Source organism: Manihot esculenta, chromosome 15, assembly GCF_001659605.2.
Source record: "Manihot esculenta cultivar AM560-2 chromosome 15, M.esculenta_v8, whole genome shotgun sequence".
Classification (NCBI taxonomy): Eukaryota; Viridiplantae; Streptophyta; class Magnoliopsida; order Malpighiales; family Euphorbiaceae; genus Manihot; species Manihot esculenta.
Genome location: NC_035175.2, coordinates 3,628,519 through 3,653,885, shown reverse-complemented (window position 1 = coordinate 3,653,885; position 25,367 = coordinate 3,628,519). Strand labels below are relative to the sequence as shown.

General features: G+C 34.1%; 4 protein-coding genes and 1 non-coding gene across 6 annotated transcripts; 2 read left to right on the top strand and 3 right to left on the bottom strand.

Annotated features, from left to right (window-relative positions):
* Window positions 1–1,979: 1,979 nt before the first annotated feature.
* LOC122722001 (small acidic protein 1-like) lies at window positions 1,980–3,872 on the top strand. Its single transcript, XM_043951529.1, has 2 exons — window positions 1,980–2,265; window positions 2,658–3,872. The coding sequence occupies exon 1, from the start codon at window positions 1,996–1,998 to the stop codon at window positions 2,179–2,181; it is 186 nt and encodes a 61-aa protein (XP_043807464.1). The 5' UTR covers window positions 1,980–1,995; the 3' UTR covers window positions 2,182–2,265; window positions 2,658–3,872.
* Window positions 3,873–6,595: 2,723 nt separating this feature from the next.
* Window positions 6,596–8,506, bottom strand: LOC110602168 (ammonium transporter 1 member 1). The gene has a single exon (XM_021739616.2). The coding sequence runs from the start codon at window positions 8,346–8,348 to the stop codon at window positions 6,858–6,860; it is 1,491 nt and encodes a 496-aa protein (XP_021595308.1). The 5' UTR covers window positions 8,349–8,506; the 3' UTR covers window positions 6,596–6,857.
* A 1,384-nt stretch (window positions 8,507–9,890) lies between these two features.
* On the bottom strand, window positions 9,891–17,426 carry LOC110602128 (DEAD-box ATP-dependent RNA helicase 13). 2 transcript variants are annotated; one of them, XM_021739557.2, is made up of 15 exons: window positions 17,114–17,426; window positions 16,573–16,839; window positions 16,110–16,337; window positions 15,851–16,026; window positions 15,124–15,300; window positions 14,491–14,885; window positions 13,711–13,891; window positions 13,391–13,513; window positions 13,182–13,298; window positions 12,859–12,963; window positions 12,411–12,551; window positions 12,223–12,288; window positions 11,025–11,177; window positions 10,267–10,348; window positions 9,891–10,149 (listed from the first exon to the last, which is right to left on the bottom strand). In XM_021739557.2, the coding sequence occupies exons 1-15, from the start codon at window positions 17,301–17,303 to the stop codon at window positions 10,100–10,102; spliced, it is 2,451 nt and encodes an 816-aa protein (XP_021595249.1). In that variant the 5' UTR covers window positions 17,304–17,426; the 3' UTR covers window positions 9,891–10,099. The 2 variants fall into 2 exon arrangements, with proteins under 2 accessions (XP_021595249.1, XP_021595250.1); XM_021739558.2 differs by having other exon boundaries at window positions 15,851–16,045; window positions 16,150–16,337.
* A 1,420-nt stretch (window positions 17,427–18,846) lies between these two features.
* LOC110601907 (haloacid dehalogenase-like hydrolase domain-containing protein At2g33255) lies at window positions 18,847–23,119 on the top strand. The gene is made up of 5 exons (XM_021739302.2): window positions 18,847–19,310; window positions 19,407–19,449; window positions 20,013–20,073; window positions 22,209–22,343; window positions 22,598–23,119. Exons 1-5 carry the CDS (start codon window positions 18,932–18,934, stop codon window positions 22,760–22,762), a joined length of 783 nt encoding a protein of 260 aa, XP_021594994.1. The 5' UTR covers window positions 18,847–18,931; the 3' UTR covers window positions 22,763–23,119.
* Window positions 23,120–23,321: 202 nt separating this feature from the next.
* Window positions 23,322–23,394, bottom strand: TRNAK-CUU. Its single transcript has one exon. It is a non-coding gene; the product is annotated as a tRNA-Lys (tRNA).
* Between the last annotated feature and the right edge of the window lie 1,973 nt (window positions 23,395–25,367).

The following is a 25,367-nucleotide window of genomic DNA, read 5'->3' as shown; positions in this document are numbered from 1 at the left end:
ACGGTATAATTAGGTTTATTCTTCAATGAACCATCACGTCAAGTGAGCTAATGAATCTGAATTCCGTCAATTCAATTTATTTGAATATAATCTAAATTATGCACTAATGAATTTTAATAGATTTTGAAATTGATTTTCTTATGGGAGTTCGAAAACTGTTTGGATGTCAAAATATCATAAAAAATTATATATGATTTAAAAAGTTATTTAAATTATAAAGTGAATAATTCTAAATAAATATTAAAATTTTAAATTATAATCAGATTAACTATAAAAGAGTGGCTTTTATATTACTAATAAAGAAGATTCTTTCGTGTACCACTTTAACACTTTGATAAGAGAAATGTGTATATGGTGAAATCTGGATATTCTGCGTATATGAATTTGCTAAGAATATCATTTTAATGTGAGAGTGAGTTGTAGACTAGTTTGTGAAATGTTTCGACCCCTCCAAAAGTGAAAGATTTCTGTTGGAGAGCTAGTAGAAATAGATTGCCTATAAAGGATAACTTAAGGTAAAGGGGTGTGAATGTAGATATTATATGTTTTTGGTTTCATGAATATGAAAGTGTCAATCATATTTTGTTGTATTGTCCTGTGTCCAAGAAAATTTAGAGGTTAGGGGGTGTGGAAGATTTGTACCTTAATGATAATTTTTTTAATTTTTTACTGCAAATTTTAAAGTCCCAAGATAATATTCGGAAAAACATTTGTAATGGTTCGTGCATAAAAATTATGGTTAGCAAGGAACTCATTATTATGGAGCCAAGTGCAAAATTCAGTAGTTCACCTTATGGAAAGACATCATATATCATATCTTGAATTGGAAAGCTGCTCAATATGTTGGTGCTTTGCATGGAAATACCACTGCCATTAGGAACTTATTTTATTCCTCCAACTCTTCTTGTGATCCTGAAGCCAATCCTCTTCAAATTCGTACGTCAACTTCAAATTTGGACAATTTCAGTCGGTTTTGTCAAGTTGATAGGGCTTTATTTTAAACTCAAGATTTTAATATTTATGGTTTTGTTGTGAAAGACTGAATATTTCAATGTGATATTTTTGATTTATCGAAAGGTAATGATACGTTAGTAATTGTTGAAACTTTAACTCTCCGTCACTGTTTGCTTTTTGCAACAGAATTTTTATATTTTAATGACTGCATTCTTATGCACTGTTTACAATTAGTTCAAGTTCTTCAGTCTCTACATTTAGACATTTCTGAAATTGATTTAATTTTGAATGATCGTAAATTTTTATTAGACTCTGAAACTGATATTTGTGTTAAATGAGTTCGTTATCATGCCACTTTAACTGCTTATATTTTAGTTAGAAAATCTTAGGTATGATCATTTCTCTATTTGAAATAATATTTTTTTTTATTTTTCATCATTTAAAAATATAAATTAAAAATATATTAGACTAGGTAGCTTTTATTAACTAATAACTTTGCCTCGGAATTGTATGATTTATGTATTATTTTATTTACACTTTTAAAAGTATAACCACTATTTACAAAAAAAATCATCACTAAAATTATTAAATAACATAAAAAATATTTTGAAAAATAAATATTTATATTTAAAATATTTTTTACTCTATATATCACCTTTTAAAAATAAAATATATTTAAATTTATTATAACAATGAAAATTTAGAGACGTAGCGCATTTCACTATTTTTTTTAATTTGTTGAAATTTTAATTAAAAGTGATTAATTTTATAGATTTTTTTTTTAAGAGTTGGGGGATTCCAAAAGTATTAGTATGTGTAATAAATTTATACTAAAAATTTGAAATTACTTAGATAAGTTAATTTTTAACATCAAAATAAAGATGTAAAACATAACAGAAATTATTACATATATGAAAAAAGAAAACTCGGTTGATTCTTCTACTAAACGACCTAGTATTGCGCAAACGGCTTTATATATAAACCATTGCTCGACAATGGTAGTTTCTAAGGAGCTTAAAATCTCAGAAGCAGAAAAGAGACATGAGGCTTACGCAGGTGGATTTATTCGACACGGAGGAGCAGGGATCAACAATGGCGATGGAAGTCGACGACGTTGACCCACTGGAGGTCTTCAAGGAAGGTGCCATCAACGTCGACAACAAGCTCGCCGACGCCGATTTCTTCAACAATTTCGCGGACGATTTCGACGACTCCGACATCAATTGATGCTCTCGCATCCCCTACCCTCTACTGCTATATATCTCTTCTTTTTTATCTATTGAGGGGCAAAAGAGGGGACAGCCGGAAAGGGTATGCATGGATTATTACATGCTTTAATTGAATTCGTGTGTATGCATTATGCTGTATCTACCATGTGGTATCAATCATTATAAGTTGCTCTATGTGGTATTTTATGGAAATGCGAGTTTTTTTAGTTGCTGTGAAAATTTAGGTTAAAAGCGAAGCATATTAGATACACGTTATATAGCCTTTATCTAAGGATTTCTGAGTTTGCGGTGCAATAATATCACTGCTGATTGAACGTTGGGGCGAAAAATTAAAATACCGTAGATGTGTTATTTTATTCTTCCTTCTTCATGATAATCTGCCGTTGGAATTTTTATTTTTTGGCCTTTCATGGTGATTTTCCGTTTAATGCACTAATGATTCTGAAGAACGATCTCTGGGAATATTGTTATCAGGTGGTTGGCCTTTTAGCTTAAAGCAGCATTCTGAGGGATGTGGTAAAGGGGTGTTCTCATATCAAGGGGGTAGGAACTGGAAATGTACTATGATCTTGTTCATGTTAGTTGTGTGTTCATCTATTGGCGGATTAATGTCCATTTGCATTTTAGCTAATTAATTACCTGTAAAATTTTTCTATGTTCTTTACATTAACTTATATATGGGATTCATAATGTGCATGAACATAAGGGTGCTAATACTGCTGATGAATATCGGAAGTAATTATAGAAATTGACTTCGGTGTTCGGTTCCTTTTATGGTTTCCCCCGTTATCTCTCTCCATTGGTTTCCTCCATCTCTTGTATCTATATTAACTTTGTATCTGAGCAACAGGTGGTAGAGTAACATGCTTTTATGTTTTCTTGCACTTCCTGTTAAATTTTCTATCCAGTAAACCAGTAATACCTTTAATAACAATACTGATTAATTTTAGTGATTTTCATCGAACAGTGCAATATTATGAAGGCACACTAGAAAGCAAAAAGCAGGATCACAACAATAGGTGATAAGGCAATTTCTTTGCTACTTGATTTGTAGTGGGGATATCATGCATCGTCTTCCCATAATAACCCAATATAGTCATGAAATTTGCCTGATAGACCTACCATATTGACATCACAAGGGGAACCATTAAGAGAAACCCTATTGCTTTGTTTCCTTCTAATTGCTTTGAAGCAGGCCTTCAAAGCTGTGGTGTTGCCGCCCAAGCCTGTATTATTTTGCAACATATCTGTTGATGCTTTTTAAGATGGTGGATCATTAGAGAGAGGTCCTTCCAATTGATTATGGGATATGTGTACAAATTTCAAACTTAACATCTCACTGAAAGTCAATGGGATGGGCCCGGAGAGCTTGTTGTGGGAGATATTGAACACTTCAAACCTCTGTAGAAGCCCTGACTCCTGAGGCAAAGCTCCTGTAACTTATCTGGCTTATGTCAAGGCTCTGGAAATAGTGTGTAGGTTGCCAATCTGGAAGTCCATACGTCATTTTCAAGCTCTTCAGATTGACTTTTGCCTAATTAACATATATAGCTCACCATACAAGTTATTGTAGCTGAGGTCAATATAATGCAAGTATGGATACAGGCCTAGCTCATCCACTATATTTCTTGTAAGTAGCTAGATTCCTTCAAGTCCAACTCAAAATAAATTTAGGCATTGTTTGGTTCAATATGATCTATAGAAGCATATTTCTTAGGAAGTCTACTTTGAGAAAATTTACTTCTTAGGATGTATTAAAAAAATATGTTTGGTTTATAAAATAACTTCTCAAGAAGTAAATTTATTTTTAATTTTTAAAAGATAATAATGCTTTTGATATAATTTGAAGTTTAATAAATTAAAAGATAAATTTATAAATTTCGTGTAGTAAAGTAGAACTTACTAAGGATAATTTGAGTAAGTTACTTCTAAAGTAAAATGTTTTACTTTCCAAAAGTTATTTTAATAAGAGAACTTTTTACGCTTTCTAAGAAGTGCTACTTTCCCAACTTTCTTATTTCCAATCAAACTCTAACTAAACAAGATCTTAGTATAGTTTTTCAAGCTCTCGGGAATTTAGGCTTAGAAATTGGTGGAATCTGCAGTCGATGTCGCCAAAGCAATATATCAGACAACATGTTCCCATTCAACAGCAGATCATTCAAGGAGTTTAAGGTTAGTCAGTTGTGGAGGGCATTAGCCAGTGCGTATGTTGCCAAATAAATTGAGGTTGGAAAGGAGGATCATCTGAGATTCCTACTTCTGGTTGTGTGCATGTACTTCTGGTTGTATGCATGTAGCGTGATAATTGATCAACAGTAAATAGTCATGTGTCCAACAGTGGACGGAATTGAGCCGTTAAACTTGTTGTCTCTGGAGTTTAGATAGTATAGAATTATCAGGTTTTCAGTAGTTGAAGGATAGTAAAGATTTCTCAGGTTTACGTAGGTCGGAGACCCGTCAGTTTAGCATCTTCATCAGAAACTGAGATAATCCTGATGAGGACTAATTTGATCTATAATTAAATACGAACATTCCTAGCTTATAGAATTAATGTTCATTTGATAAAAATAGCTGCCAGGTTATTAAACCTGACATAAAAGTCAAGACATTCGCAAGTTATGGCCCCTCAACTGATCTGAATACTATTTTTTTCGAGAAACAAGTGTATATAATGCAATTTTGTGTAATGCAATCTCTTCTCTTATTATTATTATTATTATTATTATTATTTTGAAAGTAAGAAAAGCAAGAAATTTCATTTTTCAGTATAGATGCTTTTGGCAACACTTTTAATCACAGTGATTATTAGTTTGACGGATAATTGAATTACTTTGATTATTTTTGGATTCTGAAAATCATTTAGTAATTATCTCTTAAATTAATTCAAACGCCATCGCATGGAAATTAAAAAACATATAATAGTAATATTTGTCTAGATCACTGTAACCTTTTCTACACCAAGACCATAATGCGCCGCCGTATAAACTGCAAAGGCACTTTAGAATGCCATGACTTTTCAAACTGTACTATTTATTTTGCAAAGTCAGCAAAGTGGTACTGAGGAATTCATACATTGCTTTGGCTGTACGCCCTTATATTTGACCAGTAGACCAGTGACCACCTTCGTAGAAGCTCATCATTTACTAACGCTATCTTCTTCATTTGGGGATTCATTCTGTTGTGGGTTGTTAATAAGGAGTCTTCCCATTCAATTTTTAAGTTCTCCAAAGTGACCTCCTTTCATTAGGTATTAACAATTAAAGTATTGCATTCACCAACTATATATTTTCACATTATGCCACTTACCCAGCTTTTTCACATTTGTTTGTCAAACAGAGATCATGTATATGCCATTACCTTCCTGGCTGTTAGAAATGCAATCTCTATCCAGCATCCTGGTGGAATTCACTTGGACCTTCCAAGATCAGTAAACAATGTACATAATTAAGATTCTACATTTAACTGCAACAAGCTTGGCAATTAGCCAAAACTTTTGTGGACCACCAACAACTTCCAACCCTGGCTCCCGAATTGACTAATCACAAGGCTAGAGGAGGTCTCCATTATGGACTCCTAATTTGTCTTCTTCTTTTCATACCACACATTTATAATCAAAATGAAGACATGTGACTTGTTTTGAAATCTTATCATATGTGTGCCCCACCACCTGCAATGTAGGAAGATTTTCAAAGGTATTACCACTTCCAACTTTATTGCACCACAAGATACTCTCCTCTTCCAAAGGAGCACCCACATGGTGCATTAAATTCACGAAGGATTCCTAATTCATAAAAGAATAAAGGAATGTACTCATCCACCATCAAGTAGTATCCAGTAATATTTTATTAAAAAATTAACCGAATTGAATTAATTTAAAATTTTATTTTTATTTTTTATTTATTTTAATTTAATTTAATTTTTAATTTTAAAATATTTTAATTCAGTTTGATTTTAATTAAAAAAAATAAAAAAAATCAAATCCAACCAATTAGTGATAATAATATATTATTTTTAATAATATAAAGAGATTAGACTATAATTAAAATTAAATTTAAAATATTATAAATAAAATATAAAAAATAAAAAAATTTATTAAAAAGTCCAATCGATTAAATCAAATTAAATTAGATCTATTCGATTCAAATTGATTTTTTGTTTAAAATCAATTCGATTTTTATAAATACTAAAATTTTAATTTTTAATTTATTTGATTTAATTCGATTTTAAACTAAATCGACTAAATGATGACGGATCAAACCTCTTGTAACTATTGTTTTTTACTCGAAACGTTGGAATCATCGATTTTGATATATATCTAAAATTCATATACTTGCACTATAATTTTATAATGACTCCCATAAGTTGAATATCATGAGAAATTATTGCGCTGCTGACTTTTTGTTTGCTTATGAATAGAAAACAATACAATCCCATTAGGATTACGTAGCCACTCATCAAACCTTGATATCCAATGCTTTATATTACAGAGCCATACACTTCATCTTCTTCATGTTAACATGTATAACTACGGATACAAAATAAACCCATTCTAGTCCAAGTCTTCGTTAACCTAACAAGCACCACCCACCAACCAATTCCTTGATTTTCACACACAATATCTAAAAGATAATATTTAATAAAAATCTCAAAAAAAAAAAAAGTAATGAAAATCTAAACATGTGATGAATTGGGAGTTGTGGCCGAGGGTTCAATTTTCCTAAGCTTCATTCCACTCTTTTGAGACTCATCTTCATCGTGGTAGACGTAAGCGAAACCACCATGCCGGGTCAGATCCATACCCGCCATCTCATCTTCAGCTGAGATTCTTAAAAGCTTAAGCTTGTGAAGAATATAAAATAATGGACCCATAGTGGCACTCACCCAACCAGTAATCACCAGAATCTGTATGACATGAGCAGCCAAAAGCTTTCCACCACCGCCCATGAATAACCCGTATGGTCGACCTGGCTTGTAAACCTGACCCACGTACTTTTCTCTCGCAAACAAGGCTGTGAAAATCACTCCCCACGTTCCACAACCACCGTGAAGCTGAGCAGCCTCAAGTGGGTCATCAAACTTAAACTTCTCAGCCAACTTGTTGCAGCCAATTAATACCAAAGCAGCTACGAACCCGCAGATTATTGCGGCCCATGGATCGACCACGGAGCAACCAGCTGTAATGGCAGCGAATCCACCAAGCAAACCATTGCACACATCTGTTACATTCCAGTGACCAGATAACATCCTTTTCCCAAAAAGAGTGGTTAAGGCTGCAGTGCAACCGGCTAAGGTGGTGGTAACGGCAGTTCGTCCAACTGCACTCCATTGGCCGTTGAAGCTCCCATCAGTGTAAGCCACCAAGATTTTGTTGAATGACCCCGGATTGAATCCGTACCATCCAAACCAGAGCAAGAAAGTACCGAGAACCACCAGAGAAGCGCTGTGACCACGTAGAGCAATGGCCCTGCCAGAATGGTCAAAACGACCTAATCTTGGGCCTTCAATGAGAGCGCCCCATAACCCAGCAATACCACCGACCATATGCACCACCCCAGATCCAGCAAAATCGATGACTCCACTACCAAACAAGAGATTGTCAGTTCTGAAGGCAGAAGCCCATCCATCAGTAGACCAGAACCAGTGAGACACAACTGGGTAAACAAAGCCAGTTAAAAAGGACGAGTAAATTAAGTAAGCGACAAATTGTGTTCTTTCGGCAATTGAGCCACTAGTAATCCCAGCAGCAGCTATAGCAAACGCCCACTGGTAAAGAAAGTTGCTGTAGTCCAAATCTTCAGATGGGATGGTCTTGAGGCCGAAGTGGTGTTTGCCAATAAAGCCATTCTCTGAGCCACCGGTACCGAAGGCAAAGGCAAAACCGAAGAGGTAATAAAAAAGGCCACCAGTAGCCGCGTCAAGGACATTGGTGAGCATAATATTCATGGTATTTTTGGCACGAACAGAGCCTGCACAAAGCATGGCAAAACCTAGCTGCATGGAGAAGACGAGATAGGCTGAGAATAGGAGATAGGTAGTGTCAACGGCATATCTGGTAGCGGTGAAGTTGTTATCAGAGGCAGTGAAGCGAGAGCAGATGAAGTCGGCAGCAGCTGTAGAGTTGGGGCCGAGGAGCTGTGCCAACTCGTTGGCTGAGCAGGCCATGGAGACCAGAATTTTTTTGGTGCAGACAGTGTAGAGACTTTGGAAAGAACTTGAAGAAATAAATGAAGGAATAGCGTGGAAAGAGAGCTTTATAGGAGAAAGGACGACTAGTCGTACGATCCAAATGTAAAGGCTGGAGAAAATTGGTGCGCAGTGATCGGAAAATAAGACTTTTCTTTTTCACATTAATTGCTGTTTTATATATATATATGGTTGTTTTTTATGTTCCATTGACAATTATTTTGAATAATTGGTGCGTCATGAATGCGTTGATTTGGAATATATATACTTCCACCTTCTGTTTATTTACATGATCGTTTTATTTTATTTTCTTTTACTGTGTGAAAAAAGAAAGTCGTAGTTGTTAAAGGAAGACTTTTTTTGAAATTAATAAATTTTATTTTTTTAGTAGAAAATTTTACTTATTTAATAAACTACATCTCAAAAAAAAAAAAAGAAAATGTATATTCACATCTCCAGATTATATAAGTTTTCAATCTTACTAGTTATTTTCTCTTTAAAAACTATTAATGCACAGGAACAAATTTAGTTTTATTAAAATTGTAGTAATTAAAGCCTCTATCACACAAAAAAATATACTTATACTTTCATATGATTAAGAAAAAAATTGAATTAACACAGTTAAAATAAGAAATATTGTTTATTTTATTTTATTTTTTTGAGGAATGGGTGCAAATAATTAATTTAATTATGTTCCATATTTTGATAATTGCGCACATAGAATGAGTTAGTATTATAAAGTACATGTGCAGGTAACGTTTTTGTAGCTGAGGCAGAAGCAGCTATCAAATATTAAATTAAGCATTGTATTAGCTGGGTTCTGTTTATTTTATGACTTTCATTAATCACATTCTAATAAGCAATCCTTTTAATTTTTCTTTAGTGGGGGCCACCACATGATATCAGATGAACCACGGCGGTCTCCCTTCGTCCAATTTGAAGATTCTTCTCGTTAAATAAATAAAAAAAAAACTTTTAAGAGTTTATAAAATAATAATGGTAATGTATTGGAACTCATAGACATAGTTCAAAATATAATTGGATCCCCACTTGTCCATTGAATAATTTGATTACTATCTTTCATTTTGAAAAGTCAACTGCACTAGATTTCTACAATTACATTAAAAAGTCATTCCAGAATGGGTGGTAGATTGTTGAATGAAGCAATTGACTTTCCGCATACGTGGCCACAGTGCTCCCCGTCTTAAATATTCAATTATTATTATTATTATTATTATTTTTAAAAAATCATTCCTAACCCTAAGACAAATCAATCAGAAGATTTTAGAAGCAACAACATCAACTGCCTTTTTCACCGCAAACATTTCTTTAAGATCAAACCGCCGGAACCCGCAATTGGGTCGACAAAATTGCATTCGGTTTATTACATCAAATAATATAACTGATTAATGAAAGTCATAACCCGAGATACCTTCTTAAGACACCTTTTATCCTTTTTTATTCTTTTTTATCCTTTTTTTTTTTGAAATTTAATTGAGCCATGAACAAATTCCGACTTCCTGAATCTAAATTTTAGGTCATTGGTTTAGTTGCTCGCATTCTGTATTGCAAAATCAAAGGCTTACAAGGCTCAGACTTTTCCGTCCAACACCAAATTTTACAGCTAAAAGCATTGCTTCTATAGTTCTTTGTATTTCTTTTCAAGTATAAGAAGAGATCCTCCACACCCTCAAAATTGAATTGCAAGTTTCAAATATCCATTCTACCTGCTATTTCGTGTTCATGGTTTTCTTCTGCCTCCTCCGCTGATCTCTTGATCCTGATAAAAAATATGGAGAAAAGTACTTAGATTGTAGCACAAATTCCCACTACAGGCATATATGGGGAAAAAACGAATTGAGAAGAGAAAAATGAGCAAGATAAGGAATAAAAATACGTTTCTTCTCTTCTTTTCTTTTCCGCTTCAAATTCTCTATAATTTTTCGTTTATCTGCCATCTCCTTCACATCCATGCGCACCTGAAATGATAGCGAGGAACAGAACAAACATGAGAACTTGAAACGTAAAAACCCATAAAAAGGACAAAATTATGTAACAATCTGGATTTTGATATTTTTATCACACAAGAAGACCAAAAGCCTTATATTGCAGGCAAGTGCTGAACATATTGCCATAGAGATAAGCCTTCTCAAGATTTTGCAATACATCAGGTGCTGCTTGGTCGAACAACTCTTATTCCTGATACTTCCACTGATTCATTTAGCACCATATTGATAGTCTTTCAAGGTTCTGGATACAAGTAACCAGTCACCACTACATTCTTGTGCTCTGGATGCATCATATCAGTAACCCACCACACGTATTCATTACTCTTTCAATGGACAATTATTATATGCCTTACCATGGAGACCTTCCTTTTAAATTCCAACCATTAGCTATATAGACACAAATATCCTAGGTGTTTACTTTCTTTCTTTTGTTATTAAAATGATTCATTTACTGTCATTCAAAGGGATAGCAGTTTGCAAGCTGCAGCTTCTCACATCACATCATGTACTATAATTTGAAAAATATGAAGACACACAAATCAGCATCTAGGTATTGAAGCATCTTGATCCCCAAATAGAAACACCAAAATAAAGCTATCATGAAATATAAGGAAGTACAGGTGGAGGAAATAACTGAACATGCTACCTCGTGACCAGCACTTCGGAGTGCCTGGAGTGGCTCCACACAATCCTGACCAATAACCACTAGTTTCCTTCTTTTGCTTCCTCCCAAATCATTGCCCGAATTTTGTCTAGCTAATTCTTCTAACTGGTGTTGCAGGAGAGGTGAAACACCGGCCTGTAAGAAAATTTGAACATGTTAAGTTCATCACTTTCATTTGATTCACTACAGTTATATTGATGCATAACATAAAGGCAATCTTGCATCAACTGAAATCAAGGAGCATAAAATACTACAAAATGCAAATGAGACAAATGCCACCAAACAGGCTCACAAGTCCTGCCCCTAAAACCTGTATACAAGGACTGTTGATTCAAGCACACTGTAGATCACATCAAAAGCACATTCAACATCATTCATCAACCTGAGAACGAGTATAATATTCTACTGAGTTTTAAAATACTATTCAGGTTAAAAAAAGAAAACTTTTGTATGCTTCAGATTCAAAACTATATAAAGAACTTAACCAAGCTCAAGTTCAAAGCAGAATACGCCTAGCTCAAGTCAAAGCAGAATACGCCTAGCTCAAAGATCCAAACGCATTAATGCAAGTACAAACATACAGTTATAACTAGCTGCTGGCCATGGTCCAGTTCATATTGTAAACCAGGCCAAAACCAAACCGATCAAACCTGGAACTGGACAAACAGTTCTGATTCATGAACTAGACAGGAACATTTATTAGGGGACCAATTACGGGCCTCCCCTCCTTGAACCAGGAATAACAAGGCTGATTCAAAAGTTCTTTTTTCTTTTTTTTTTTCCCCTAAAAGATTATATTAGTTCCCTTTATCTTTTATTATATAATCTAAATAATGACGTATTATAAACCTATATATTATAAATTTATAAATTATAACATATAGAATATTAATATCATTTAGTTTTAAATTTTCCATACCAGCATCGAACCGGAACCAGAATCAAATCGAATCGGGTTTGAACCATGAATTCAACCAAACCGGCCTATGACAAGGACAAGGTATAGCCACCAATTAAAGATGGTGGGAAAAACTATGAATATTTAGATAAAATCCTAAATTGGACCCGAACATAAAAATCTAAAGTGCTTCAGAATTATGAACAGTAACACAGTTTTAGTGAACAATGTGGGTATTCAAACTGATGGAGCAATATAAGGAAAACAAATATTTAAAAGTACCCCTGCCAAGTATCGATGTGAAAATGTTTTTGGTTGCAATGGACGTGAAAGCAGCATATTGAGCTCCTGCAATTTAAATTATAACGCAATTAACACATCCGGGCAATTTAAAGAAAATGAATTTGTCAACCTCCAATTCCAGATAAGACAGTTCAAAGTAGAATAAGACTATCTATAGTAGATGAAACCTGCTGTAATTTGTTCAACTGCATGGAGGTGATTTTCTTTTGCTTATAATTGTTCACTCTTTCATCCTCACTATCATCCTTCTCCACAATTAACTCAACTGATTCTGCATTTCGTTCAAACCAGGTTTTCTTTGCCTTCTCCTAAGAAGAGGATACATACAAGTTAAAAGGAGGAAGAACACATGACCTGGAACTTTCTACAGCTAATGAAGTAAGAAATTACTTAGCATGCAAGAATAAGGAATTCCTTGGGGCCACATCTAATAAACTAAGTTCTAACTTTACATTAAATAAATAACAAAACAACAGCGGAAGAGTAAAAGATTCATACAAGAACTTACATAACATGCAAGAATATGGAATTCTTTAGGGCCATAGCAAATAAAATAAGTTCGAATTTTACACTAGTAAATAACAAAAAATCACCGGAAAAGTAAAATATTCATACCTGTGAGTTCTTCCGCATTATCTTGTCTATCTGACGTGCAAGAGACAGTCGTTTTATCACCTCAGGCATGTATGATTCCTCTAAAGGAAATCTCTGGAAACTTTCCTGTGTGAAGAGAGAGACAATTTGTGGTCTTACAATTTAGGCTAAATAATATCCAAAAAGATAACTGTTAGTTTATGCGAACAGCTGTGATTGTCAAGCTCACAAAAACCATCAGTCAGCACTTTAATTCTGTAGAAGGATAACTCATAGGTGGAAAGAAAAATGGAGGAAGAAGCAGCATAATTAACAATATTGAAGACTCAAATCTTATACACTACCTTTGAAAATGATTTGCATAAAGAGGCAAATTTTGAGGTATCATTAGGAGAGATTAAAGCAATGCTGCATCCATCAGTAAAAGCTCTAGCAGTTCTTCCACTTCTGTGGACATAGACCTGAAAAAAAAATAATAAACAAAGCAATTTGATGAAAAAGAAAGAAACCAATTTGATCAATATTTACTTAAAAATATCTCAATTTTACTTACTTCTGCTGAATGTGGGAGCTGATAGTGAACAACAGTTCGAACACCAGGAATATCAAGGCCTCTAGCAGCAACATCAGTGGCAATAAGTATACCATGTTCATTTGTGCGAAAACGATCCATTGCCTACATTGGACAGGAAATATGACAGGGTTGAATTAGTTGACAACACATGAAAGTAAAGTATCCACATCAAAGTACATGATCTGCTATTAGCTATTACAAATGGACGACAGCTTACATTATATTTGAAATAGTAGAGAACACATGAAAGTCAAGCATCCAAGTACAACATCTGAAAGGGAAGAAGAAAAATTACAAACCTTCAGTCGAGCTCGCTGCTGCATCTGAGCATGAAGTGTCCAAACATGTACTCCCAGAATGCGCAAGAGGGCAGAAATATGACGCAAAGCTGCAATTGATGTACAGAAAACAATTGTGCGACCTTGTCCATGAACACTCAATATGTAGTATAGGTAAGCATCTTTCTCTTCTTCCCTGCATCTGCAGTCATTGCACCCAAATAAGACACCAAAGTCAAATAAATTATAGCAACAAATAATAGCCAGCATCAACAAACTTTGGTGCATTTGATGTCTGAGAAATGTCACCTGATCTGGGGACAATAGTTATATTGGTTATTATTGCAAGGATACCATTTTAAGATATCAACATCAGAGATTCTATAGCGGTGGTGTAACTATACTGGAAATAAGGCACATGCTGTGAAGCATAAAAGAATCTCCAATAAGGGAGATATGAAACATTGAATTCTTATCACAAACATGCACATGGTCATACACATTGAGAAAGTATACAATTAAGATTGAAAAACTAATAATAATAAAATTCAAAATAAAAGAATAGAAGCTAAATCTTATAATCATTTTTAAAAAATAGCAAGATAGATGATTTTCTTCATGAGTAAGCATCCACTAATGCACAGGCATGGCAGACAGTTAACCATTGTCAAAAAATATCAATCAAACATTAGCTTCAAAATATAATGCTATAAGATGGTAAAATGACTTAAATGAACCATAAATTTTAAGTTGCTAAAGAAGTTCAGATGACATATATCATATGTAATGTAGAGTACATACTCAATAAATGATTCTTCAAGCTTATGTGCCAGGATTGATGCATTTGTCAAATCAATTATGGCTGCATTAGCTCTTATTCCTGCCCGTTCGGAGAGAGTTTCTATAGAATTCAATCCTCCAGTCATTTCTTCCTTTGATTTTAGCAAACCTCGCTTTAGCTTCTTGCGAAAATCGGCAGATAATGCTATTGTTGCGGAAAAAACAAATGTTTGTCTTTTCTTCCTTTGCAGGGTTGAGAGAGTTGCACAATTTTGCACATTTTGAGATTGCCGTTCAACTTCAGTGGAGCTATTGGCCACAGGCAGCATGTCAATTATTGACTGCAACTCATGAAAATGTCCATTTTCAATCATTCGATCAGCTTCGTCCAGCACAAAGAAAGACAATGAATGCAACTGCAAAAATGGAAAACGTAAATAAATAAAGGTCAGCACGTCAAACATCTCCAAGTGCTTCAAACAGTTCTAAAAGCATGATAAGGGGGGATGGAGTCGTCTTACTAAATAACAAACATCAAGAGCCAAAAAAAAATATCATTTAAATAGTGCAACTTTTGAACATGAACAACTACAAAACCACAGATAAATCTGCATCGGCATTGCCTCCCTCAGTACATCATTGTTCAGAACCTACCTCAGCAAGATGCTTTTCTCCTCCTGACATAAGTTCCCATAATCGACCAGGAGTTCCAACAATAACCTCAGGCCTTGCCTTTAAAAGTCTTTCCTGCTTCTCCGTTGACATTCCACCAACAATAGGAACCACCCTAATGTCAATACCCTTAGCTACTTCCTTAAGATGATCAGTAACCTAGAAAAGAAGGAAAAAAAAAAGGTAAATAAGAGTGCTCACCAACAAAAGGATATACAAAGGACAAAAGCAAAAGTAGCCAAGTGGTTCAAATCTACAAAGCTAAAACCCATATCATCTAAAAGCCAACTAGGAAATTTATAACTGCAAACATTGTTCTAAAGAAAAGACTATAATGACAATTCTTATTTTTTTTTGACCAGCTATAATGAAAATTCACCACTTTTGAATTCAATAACCATCAAACGAAATGTGGATTTATTTACAACTTATGAAAATAGGACTGGGATTTGATAAGAAATGATAATCTTGCAAGTTCTTGGCAATGAAGAAATTAAACAATAAGAATTAGCTAGTAAAACCTTGAATCACATATGTTTCAGTCCTATGTCTAGTGTGAATAATAAAAATGAAAACTGTAAATAGCCACAAGAGCATCCAATCATTACTCTACCAGATATTGCAACAGGGCAAATCAAACAATTTTGGATTCATCATAATGCCATATAAACTGAGAGATCAAATAAAAAGAAACAAAATTTTGACATACCTGAAGCGCAAGCTCCCTTGTAGGAGTGATGATCAGTGCCCGCATAAGGCATTTTGGGGCAAACTTTTCAGCTTCACCACCCAACTCTTCAAACATTTTTGTGGCCTTATATCTTTCCTCCAGAAGCCGTTGGAAGATGGGCAAACCAAAAGCAAGTGTCTTTCCAGAACCAGTCTCTGCAGCACCAACAACATCCTGTCACATAAAAACATAACGATGACTACCTGGAAAAACAACACTGTCCACAGATAAGCCTTACCACAAAAAATAACCTTCTCAGAGACATTAACCCTACTAACCTTCCCTTGATGAGCTGCAGCAGGAATACAAGCTTTTTGGATCGGTGTTGGCTCCTTAAACCCAAGCCTATATATTGATTTCATAAGCGAAGGATGAAGTCTCAGCTCATTCCACGCATAAAAATCAGTCTCATCAATCGATTCTCCACCATCATCATCCTCATCCTTGCCATTGCTATCGACATTCACTGATTCACATAGCAAAATTTACATATCATTAAAATTCCAAGCTATTATTAATAAAACTGAAATCTCTATCACTTCATATATTGCCAACAAAATTCCATAAACTATCAAAATAAATAGCTTATAAAGTAGTATAAAGGCAAGAAATCATACTAACAACAGAAACTGAATGCAGGCCAAAAATTTGACCGGCTACATCAAGCTATATAATGAATCAAATATACATGAAACACTAACCAGCAGTGAGTTCCTCATTTTTCTGAGTTCCATTTGCCTTCTTCTTCTTCTCCTTCTTCTTCCGCTTCTCCTTCTTCTTCCTCTTCTTTTTCTTTTCCTCATTCCCCACAGCCTTCTCTGCTTCCTCCACTTTCTCTTCAATTGCATCATTAGCAACATCATGCTTCCGTTTCTTTGATTTTACAGATTTCTCAGGCTTTCCCTTGTCAACATTAGGAAGCTCTAAACCGTAATCAGCCTCATCAATCTCTTCAAGAGAAAGAAAACCTAAATTTCGCCAGCATTGTAGAAAGCAATGAAGTAGAAAATGAAAATTAGAAGCAGGCGGAAACCTTCCATTAACATACAAACATGATTAAACATATAGATAGAGCGCTTATACCACGAAATGCATTGCCGAGGTCACTATAAAACGTATACAAAAAATTTGAAAGCATGAAAATTCTTCCAGTTAGTTTAAGTTAGTCAAGTTTTCCAAGTCCGTATATATGTATATACATAGAGCGAGAGAGAGAGAGAGAGAGAAAGAGAGTTGAAGAACCTCCTTCGAGCTCGTGAGAGCCAGCAAAGGCAGAAAATGGATCATCCTCTGCAAGAGACCGGTGCCATTGAAGCGAGTCGAGCCGGTCAAGTTCCGGGTCCTGAGGATTTCTGTTTCCCTTTCCCTTTCTCTTTTTGTTCGAGGGCTTAGAGGAGAATGATGGTTGCGTCGGCGGCGAATTGGCGGCCATAACAGCAGAGCTTCTAAGCTGAACACCAAGAGGACTAGTAGAGACGGAGATTGCAGGAACGTACGCGCTGTCGTTCAATTTACATTTTAAGAGTGCAACTGCAACCCTATGAAAACAGCAGGTAAGGTACTGATTTTGATTTTGGGCTGGGCTCTTCTTCAAAACAATTTGCCTCTGTCCCGCACGTGTTAGCTTTTCCTGCGAAATTCTAATTTTGCCCTTCTACTTTTTTCTCGTGTCCAAATAACCCATTTTTTGTTAAATCTAAAAAAACGTGACAAAATTATATGAAAACATTAATTTTATATTTTATAAATATTACAAATTATGTATTATTTTAGTTAAAGAATAAAGTCTATATATTTTCTTTTTTTTTTAGCCTACAATAAATGTTACATTTCATGGCTTCTAATAGTAATATAATTTACTACAATAAATTCATTAATTCTTATAACTGATATAATTATTAATCGTGAAACAATAAATTTCAAAACTTAAATTTAGCGACTACGCTAAAAACAAATATGAACTTAAAATTTGTTTAGAGCTGGGCCCAACTGTACAATCGTTCAAACAAATGTCAAAAGCCAATATCTTTAAAGTATACCAGCTATGTAGAACAACTTTTTTCTTTTTACTATTTTATTTCAGTTTTACTATTATTTTATTATTTAACTATTTAATTATTAAACTTACATTAAATTATTATTATTATTATTATATATTTTAAAATAATTTAAAAATTAAAATTTTAATTACAATATGAATTTTAATTTACTATAAATGAAATATTAACTTTTATCTTTTTGATGAAGGTATTATAGTATATTTTTCCTTGCACAAACAATGCTTTAGTATATAATATTATTATTTTATTTTACAATATTAGAATAATGATAATTATTGTTATTATTATTGACAATATTACCCATATGTTTTTTTATGATATATATTTAAAATCATTAATTTATTAAAGGTTTAGGTTTATTAGAAGTAACTATAATTATATGAAACTAATTAAATTTTGATATAATGTATAGTATATTTTAATTTATTTAAATGTTAAAAATATTTTCAAGCAATATGTATACATACATATTTGATTTTTGTATATTAATATCATTACTACAAGAATAGCGTTTTAGATGGCTTAATTTATTTTTTTAATTATTATTATTATTATTTGTACACATAGTCTAATAAAGAACTTTATTATTAGTATCTAATTATATTTTATTAATGCCTTATACTAAGTAAATAATAAATATTGTAATGTTAAAAGTAGTTGATTTTAAATTAAACTAAATTGAGTAACTAAATTTTTATTTCAATTGAATATTTGAATAAAGAATTTTATTGATTATCGATGGATAATTTGTTTTATTTATAATATATAAGTATACTATTTTATATTATTAATTTATTATATAATAAAATTAAAATATATTTTATATAAACTTTTTTCTATATACTATTTATATTAATATAATATATATATGAAATAAATACAAATAAAAATATATATATATGAATTAAAATCGAACCCAAACCAAATTCCCAACTGAAACTGAACCGTAGCTTAGCAAACCTTGAGCCGCACTCTCGCCCCGTGGCAAGTGTCCGTCCGGATGCTGCCACTTTCCCCGCATCCTCAGCGGATCCTTTCTCTCCCTGTCCTCTCCATGCCCTCTCTCCTCTCCAAATCTTTTATTTTCTTCAACCGCAAATCTCCATTTCCCCTGGCTCACCATACCATGGCCAAAGCTCGCCTAAGAGGCGTCGTATTCGACATGGACGGAACCCTAACCGTCCCCGTCATCGATTTTGCTTCAATGTACAAGGCCGTTCTCGGTGACGAGGAGTATCGCAGAATTAAAGCAGAGAATCCTTCTGGGATCGATATCTTGCATCACATTGAGAAGTGGAGTCCCGATAAGCAGCGCAGAGCTTATGAGGTTATCCTTGATTTTGAGCGCCAGGGCCTCGACCGCCTCCAAACTATGCCCGGTTAGTTCGTAATTTGTTGACACAGTGTTGCATTTTTTTGAATTTTGGGGGGTTAATGGAAAATTATATGAATTTTTAGATTTAACTACGGTGCAGGCGCAGTAGAGCTGTGTGGGTTCCTTGATTCAAAGAAAATAAAGTAAAGTTTCGCTTCTCTTAACCCTTTTTCTCCTTTAAGACTTTGCTTGTTTACTTGCGAATATTCATTTGTCAGAGCTTATTCAGTTTGTTACTCAAATTTTATTGCTTCTTTTACAATGTGGCTTGTTTATCTACATTTTTGTTTCCAGTACTAGAGTTTTTGGAAGTTTTAAGTGGTGGGCTGGGTTGGAAGATTGGGTCTGATTTAATCTTCTGTTTAGAAGGACATCTTTTCATGCTTGATTTGCACGAGTATCGAATAATCTGACTGGCTTTGTGAAGATATTCTAGTTTTAGCTTGAAGTACTTAGTTGTGCATATGTGATAGGAAGTGGTACTTGCTAGTGTTTTCCTTCATTTGTTTTTCTTGGGAGTTATTAACGGTGAATTCCTTTTGGTGGTGTCCTGATCCCATACATTTTTAGAATGTTATCAAATCATTGACTTGTGCTTACGAAGTTTCAAATGCAAATTAATTTTTGTCATGATGATGGTACTTGTAGACAAATTTTGCAATGGTATAGACATATAATAACAAATTGCTTTCCCTTTGTTTTTCAGAAGAGGGTTAATTACCCGAAATGTCAAGGAGGCAGTTGATCTTTTTCATTTACGGTCTGGGGTGAGTTTATTTTAATTTGTTGTGTAAAAGTTTGTTAAAGTATCCCTATTTCTACATAATCTTTGCCAAATACATTGACATGTTGTATTTGAGCAGAGAATCTATGGATGTGATATAAAAAGAGTTTGTGCTTAGTATATTATCATGTCAAACATATAAACCAGTAAGTTGACCAACTGGAAAAAGCTTTTGTGGTCAGATTTTTTTAGGGAGATTTACTATTTAGTCTTTGAATATTGCCTACATTTTCAGAAATCTATTAAAATATCTTTATTTTTTTTCTCTATCGACGAAATAGTCTTTCCGTCCAATTCTATTTATTTTTACCTTTAAAAATAAATCAAAAGACTAAAGAGTTTTAAAAATTGGATTATTGAGGAAGAAAAAGTGAAAAAAATTAAATTTTAAAAATTGAGTTATTGAGGAGGAAGAAGAAGAAATTGGGTTATTGAGGAAGAAGAAGAAAGGGGGTTGAGCCTAAAATTAGGTTTTAAAAATTTTCTCTCACATTTTTTATTTATATTTAACGGAAAATAGGATAGAAGGATTGTTTCGTTGACGGTGAGGAAAGATAAGGACATTTTAATAGATTTTTAAAAATGTAGGGATTGACTTATTAATAATGACAATGTCTAGGGATTAAATAATAAATCTTTCTTTTTTTTTATTTTATAATGCCAATCTACCATTGAACCATATTCAAATTAAGAGTTGAATCGCGTTTTCATGGTTATATTATTAGATAAATATTATAAATTATTATTAATAATAATACTTTATGTAATTAATATATTCATTTATTTTATAAATATTTTTTAAAATAAATTTTGTTATACTTTGAATATGTAAATATTTTTAAAAATCATGTATATTTTTTTTAATTAAAATTTTAAATAATAATATTGAAATATTTATAATAAAGAAATGTTAAAAACTTAAATTTTTATAGAAAAAATAAACATTAGTATATTAAATTATGTAACACAATAAAAATTATTTTATATTCCCTCCGTGCCATAATTTTTATCCACTCTGCTTTTTCACACATGTTAAGAAAAATATTTTTTTTATTAACTTTTCAATTATATCTCTCATAAATATATTTAATTTTATTAAATACTATTAAGAGATATTTTGAGAAGTTTGTTGGAAATAAAATAAAATTAAATAAGATGATAATAGTTTATGTATATATTATTATAGTGTAAAAAAGGAAAGTAGACAATAATTTTAAGTCAACTAAAAAATGAAAGGTAGATAAAAATTAGGGGGTGGAGGGAGTATATTTTTATTTTATACTAATAATAACAATATAAAAAGATAATTGATAATTTAACTTATTATTATAATAAATTATTGATACATTCATTATTGAAATTGCAAGTGAATGAAAGTATAAAAAAAACCTTCAATGGTTATTAACTAACTTAAATTAATAAAAGAAATAAAATTGTACTGTAATACACACACACACATGTTGTGATAAAAATACATGACGAAGCTGTAGCTTAAATGTTATGCTATCAATCAAATGCCTCCTTGGTCCATGCTTCGAGCCCCCAAAAATCCCCTTTCCTTTCTTTTTTTCTTTTTTTTTTTTTTTTTGTTTTAAGTGAATATCTGGAAAAGCATTTAAGAACTGGTTGAGTTTCCGGTTTGCTGGTTATCCTGCCAGTTCACTACAGTTCATTTCAGTTTTCTGGAAATGGGGATTAATAGCTAAACTGAATCAGAGCAGGGTTCGGTTCTTGGTTATACAGGTCTGATCAGCTGGTCCATTGCAGGTTTAATTTGTAAGAAACCTTGGTTCTTCTGTACCTTGATCTTGAATCCTTTAATACCTTATCTGGAAGGTGCCTTTTCCCATACTAGTTACCGTGCTTAATTTGTCTTGGGCTGATGGCTGACCTGCTTTTGACTTTGGATGCATTCCTCTCGTGAAAGCTGATTAATTTCTCCTGACTGGCTTTAAATGTGAACTTTGTGGAACTCGTCCACAAGCTGTGTGTCACCGTCAATTGATTGCAGACTCTTCATGTGGAATTTTTTTTTTTCCCCTTCATTTTATACTTTCCAAGCATTTTTACCATTTAGTGTTGGATTTTAATCTTATCTACAATGTCTTATTTCTGTAGATGATGTTTTCTCCAGCATTAAGCAGAGAGTTCCGTCCTTATAAACCAGACCCAGCTCCCCTCCTGCATATCTGTTCAACTTGGGACTTTCAACCTAATGAAGTCATGATGGTTGGTGATAGCCTTAAAGATGATGTAAGCATGGTCTTCTCTTCTTGAAATTTCATTTTCTGATACTGTGATTTGTGGCATTTTGTTTGCTTTGATGTTCACATTAAGTGAGAACTTTAGTTACCACCTTAAAACAAGTTGTACTTCATCACATTAACATTGTCAGGTCATCCGGGGAACTTGTGCTAATTCTGATAAGTTAGGGGGGAATGTAATATTAATGAAGTCATGGTCTTGCAAATAGGATAATTGATTGTATGGATATTACAATTTTCCAGGTGACTTGTGGGAAACGAGCTGGAGCATTCACATGCTTACTTGATGAAAAAGGGAGATACAGTTCTGCTGATTTCGCCAACTTGGATGTAGAACCAGATTTCAAGGTCTCTTCCTTGTCTGAAGTTCATTCTCTATTGGAAGCAAATTTTGATTTGATGGGATAGTTTTCAGTCCCTGATAGAGACTTTACACTTCAATGGAAACTCTGCTTCACCAAGGGAGATAACTACATTAGAGTGGAAGGATCAGCCAACCAAGGAGAATCAAGAAGGTTGACCCATCATCTCCTGAACGATAGTTTAGTTCTCTTCGTTTGGTTGTACTGGTACAAGATGGCCTGCGGAATGGTAGCTTGCAGGATGCAACCATGAAGCGGTTTCCTTGAAATTAGTAACATTCTCTAATACAGATTTACTCATGTTTGCATTGTGCACTGCACTCTGTATTTCTCTCTCTCCTAATTGTATTTTACTTGTATATGTGGATTCCAGTGTAAAAGAGTATTCAGCAATTTTTTTTCATATTATTGTGTTTTATATAGACCTATGTGGTCGAAAGGCCCTTTTCATTCTTGTTCATTTTTGTTTAAACAAAAAAGAAAAAGCGCCCACCTATTTTACTTGTATATGTGGATTCCAGTGTAAAAGAGCATTCAGCAATTTTTTCCATATTATTGTGTTTAATATAGACCGATGTAGTCGATAGGAAACAAAAAAGACAAAGCGCCCACCGTGGGGCTCGAACCCACGACCACAAGGTTAAGAGCCTTGCGCTCTACCAACTGAGCTAGACGGGCTTGCTTGCATAGCTCAACTTGATGTAATAACTTTCACAGAAAACATCTTTCAGTATGTTTTGTTCGCTTATCTCTGCACGCGATCAAGCAGCTGCTAAACTGAATACCTGACAGGCGATTGGCTATCCAGTAACCATTTCATTCTTAGCCTATAGAACCCTGTGAAAGCTCCTTTCACCTTCTTACACATGCCAAGAAAAAGAAAAAAAAAAAAAAAAGTTCATTGCACCAATAAAGAAATTCCAGAAAATGAGTGACCTCGACCAAAAGCTGGAAACCACCGCTGCCACTAGCAATAACGGCAAAAGCATCTTGGAAAATCTTCCTAAATAATCCGTCGATTTCACCCTTCTCCGCCTTGACAGCTTCAATTCATCGGCCACCACCACCCTTCCGCCCCCGATACCATCTACCATACTCCGTGCACCGCCTATGGCTGCTCCGGCTCTTCTGTTCCCGCCATCAACGTCTTTTCTTCCTCCAACAAATGCCGTTCTCCAGAACTTGCTAGTCCTTCCTTGGATCCGCATGATCAAATCCCCAAAAACCCAACAAGCTCTTTCTTGAACCCTAGGAGAACACCAACATAACATCCAGCAGTTTTTCATTCCGTGAGTTCTCCAAGATCACCTTCTCTTGCACCTCATCCGTGCTTCATTCTAGAGCTGCCAAGCCGACTCATACCAACTCCCTTCCCGTCTTGCGTCGCTTTCATTCAGATCCTTACAGCCGTCCGACGGCAGGCTCATACACTCTTTCTGTTTTCGGCAAGGGTTATGCAGCAAACCTGCTTCCGCAATCGCCACCAGAGAACGCCAAGACGGCGGGGGCGATCACTGTGCTGACACCCGGGTCAAAGTGAACTGCTTCTCTGCCACCACAAGCACCGATGCTCAGGATGACTGTCGGATCCATCACCTAACAAAAGCATTTCGCTGTTAACGAGTTGCGATGATTTGACCGTTGATGAGAGTCCACACTATAAGGTTAGCAGTGGTTGCTGGGTTTATTATGGATCCTGAATATGTGATATGGTTGGGTAGGTTAGTCTGCACTTTCTTCTCTATATCTCAATTAATCTTGTAATTTGGCTACAGATGTGAGCTTCATGTATTTGATGCGTTTGGTACGATGATGTATTGTTGGGACTGACAATGCTCTTAAATACGTTAGTAGAGACCGCATTATCGCAACGCGGATCAGTGTTTGTTTTAATGAAGTTTTTGGCATTATTTGGTTAATGTGGAGTTTGTGGGGTTTTCCAGATAACTTAGATTTGTTTAATATGGGCCAATGACAGTGGCTGAGGAAGAAGAATGTTTGCATGAAGGAAATGAATAATTGGTGTGTTGAACGTATGCCTGATGTGAGTGATGGGCGAAGAAGAAGAAGAAGAGAAAGGCAAACAAGGCAATACTGCCAATGCGACGCAGGTATAGATAATAATTACTTTTATAGAACTTTATAAAAATGAAAACAAATGAAAATAAATTTTGAGTCTCATGTCTAATTCTGCTTACTAATTATTTATTTGAATATGGAATTCCTATGGAAAAATCCTAAGATTCAGAATTTTGATGTTTTCATTCTTGAAGTGTTTGCTTGTTAAAGAATGGGTTTGATTTATCTAGTCCTCTGTTTCTTGCAGACTGGTTCAGTAACAGGATATGAAGAAGCTGTTTGTGTGGAAAGAACTGAGTACCTAGCTGTCCAAATTTAAGTATCCCTGTGGCAAAGGCAATCAGATTCTTTTCTCTGGAAGAAGATAAATTTTACAATACAAACTGTCTACGAAACAATGGTTATATTATATCCACTAATACCACAGCCATATAATTTAATACGGCATAATTCATTTTTGGATGAGACTAGGAAAGCACTTGCTCATTTTAGCAGTTAATTATGCATTGAGATGAGTGTATTTAATTAAAAAAAAATACTTCCACCCATCCCAATACATGATCAGTAGATAG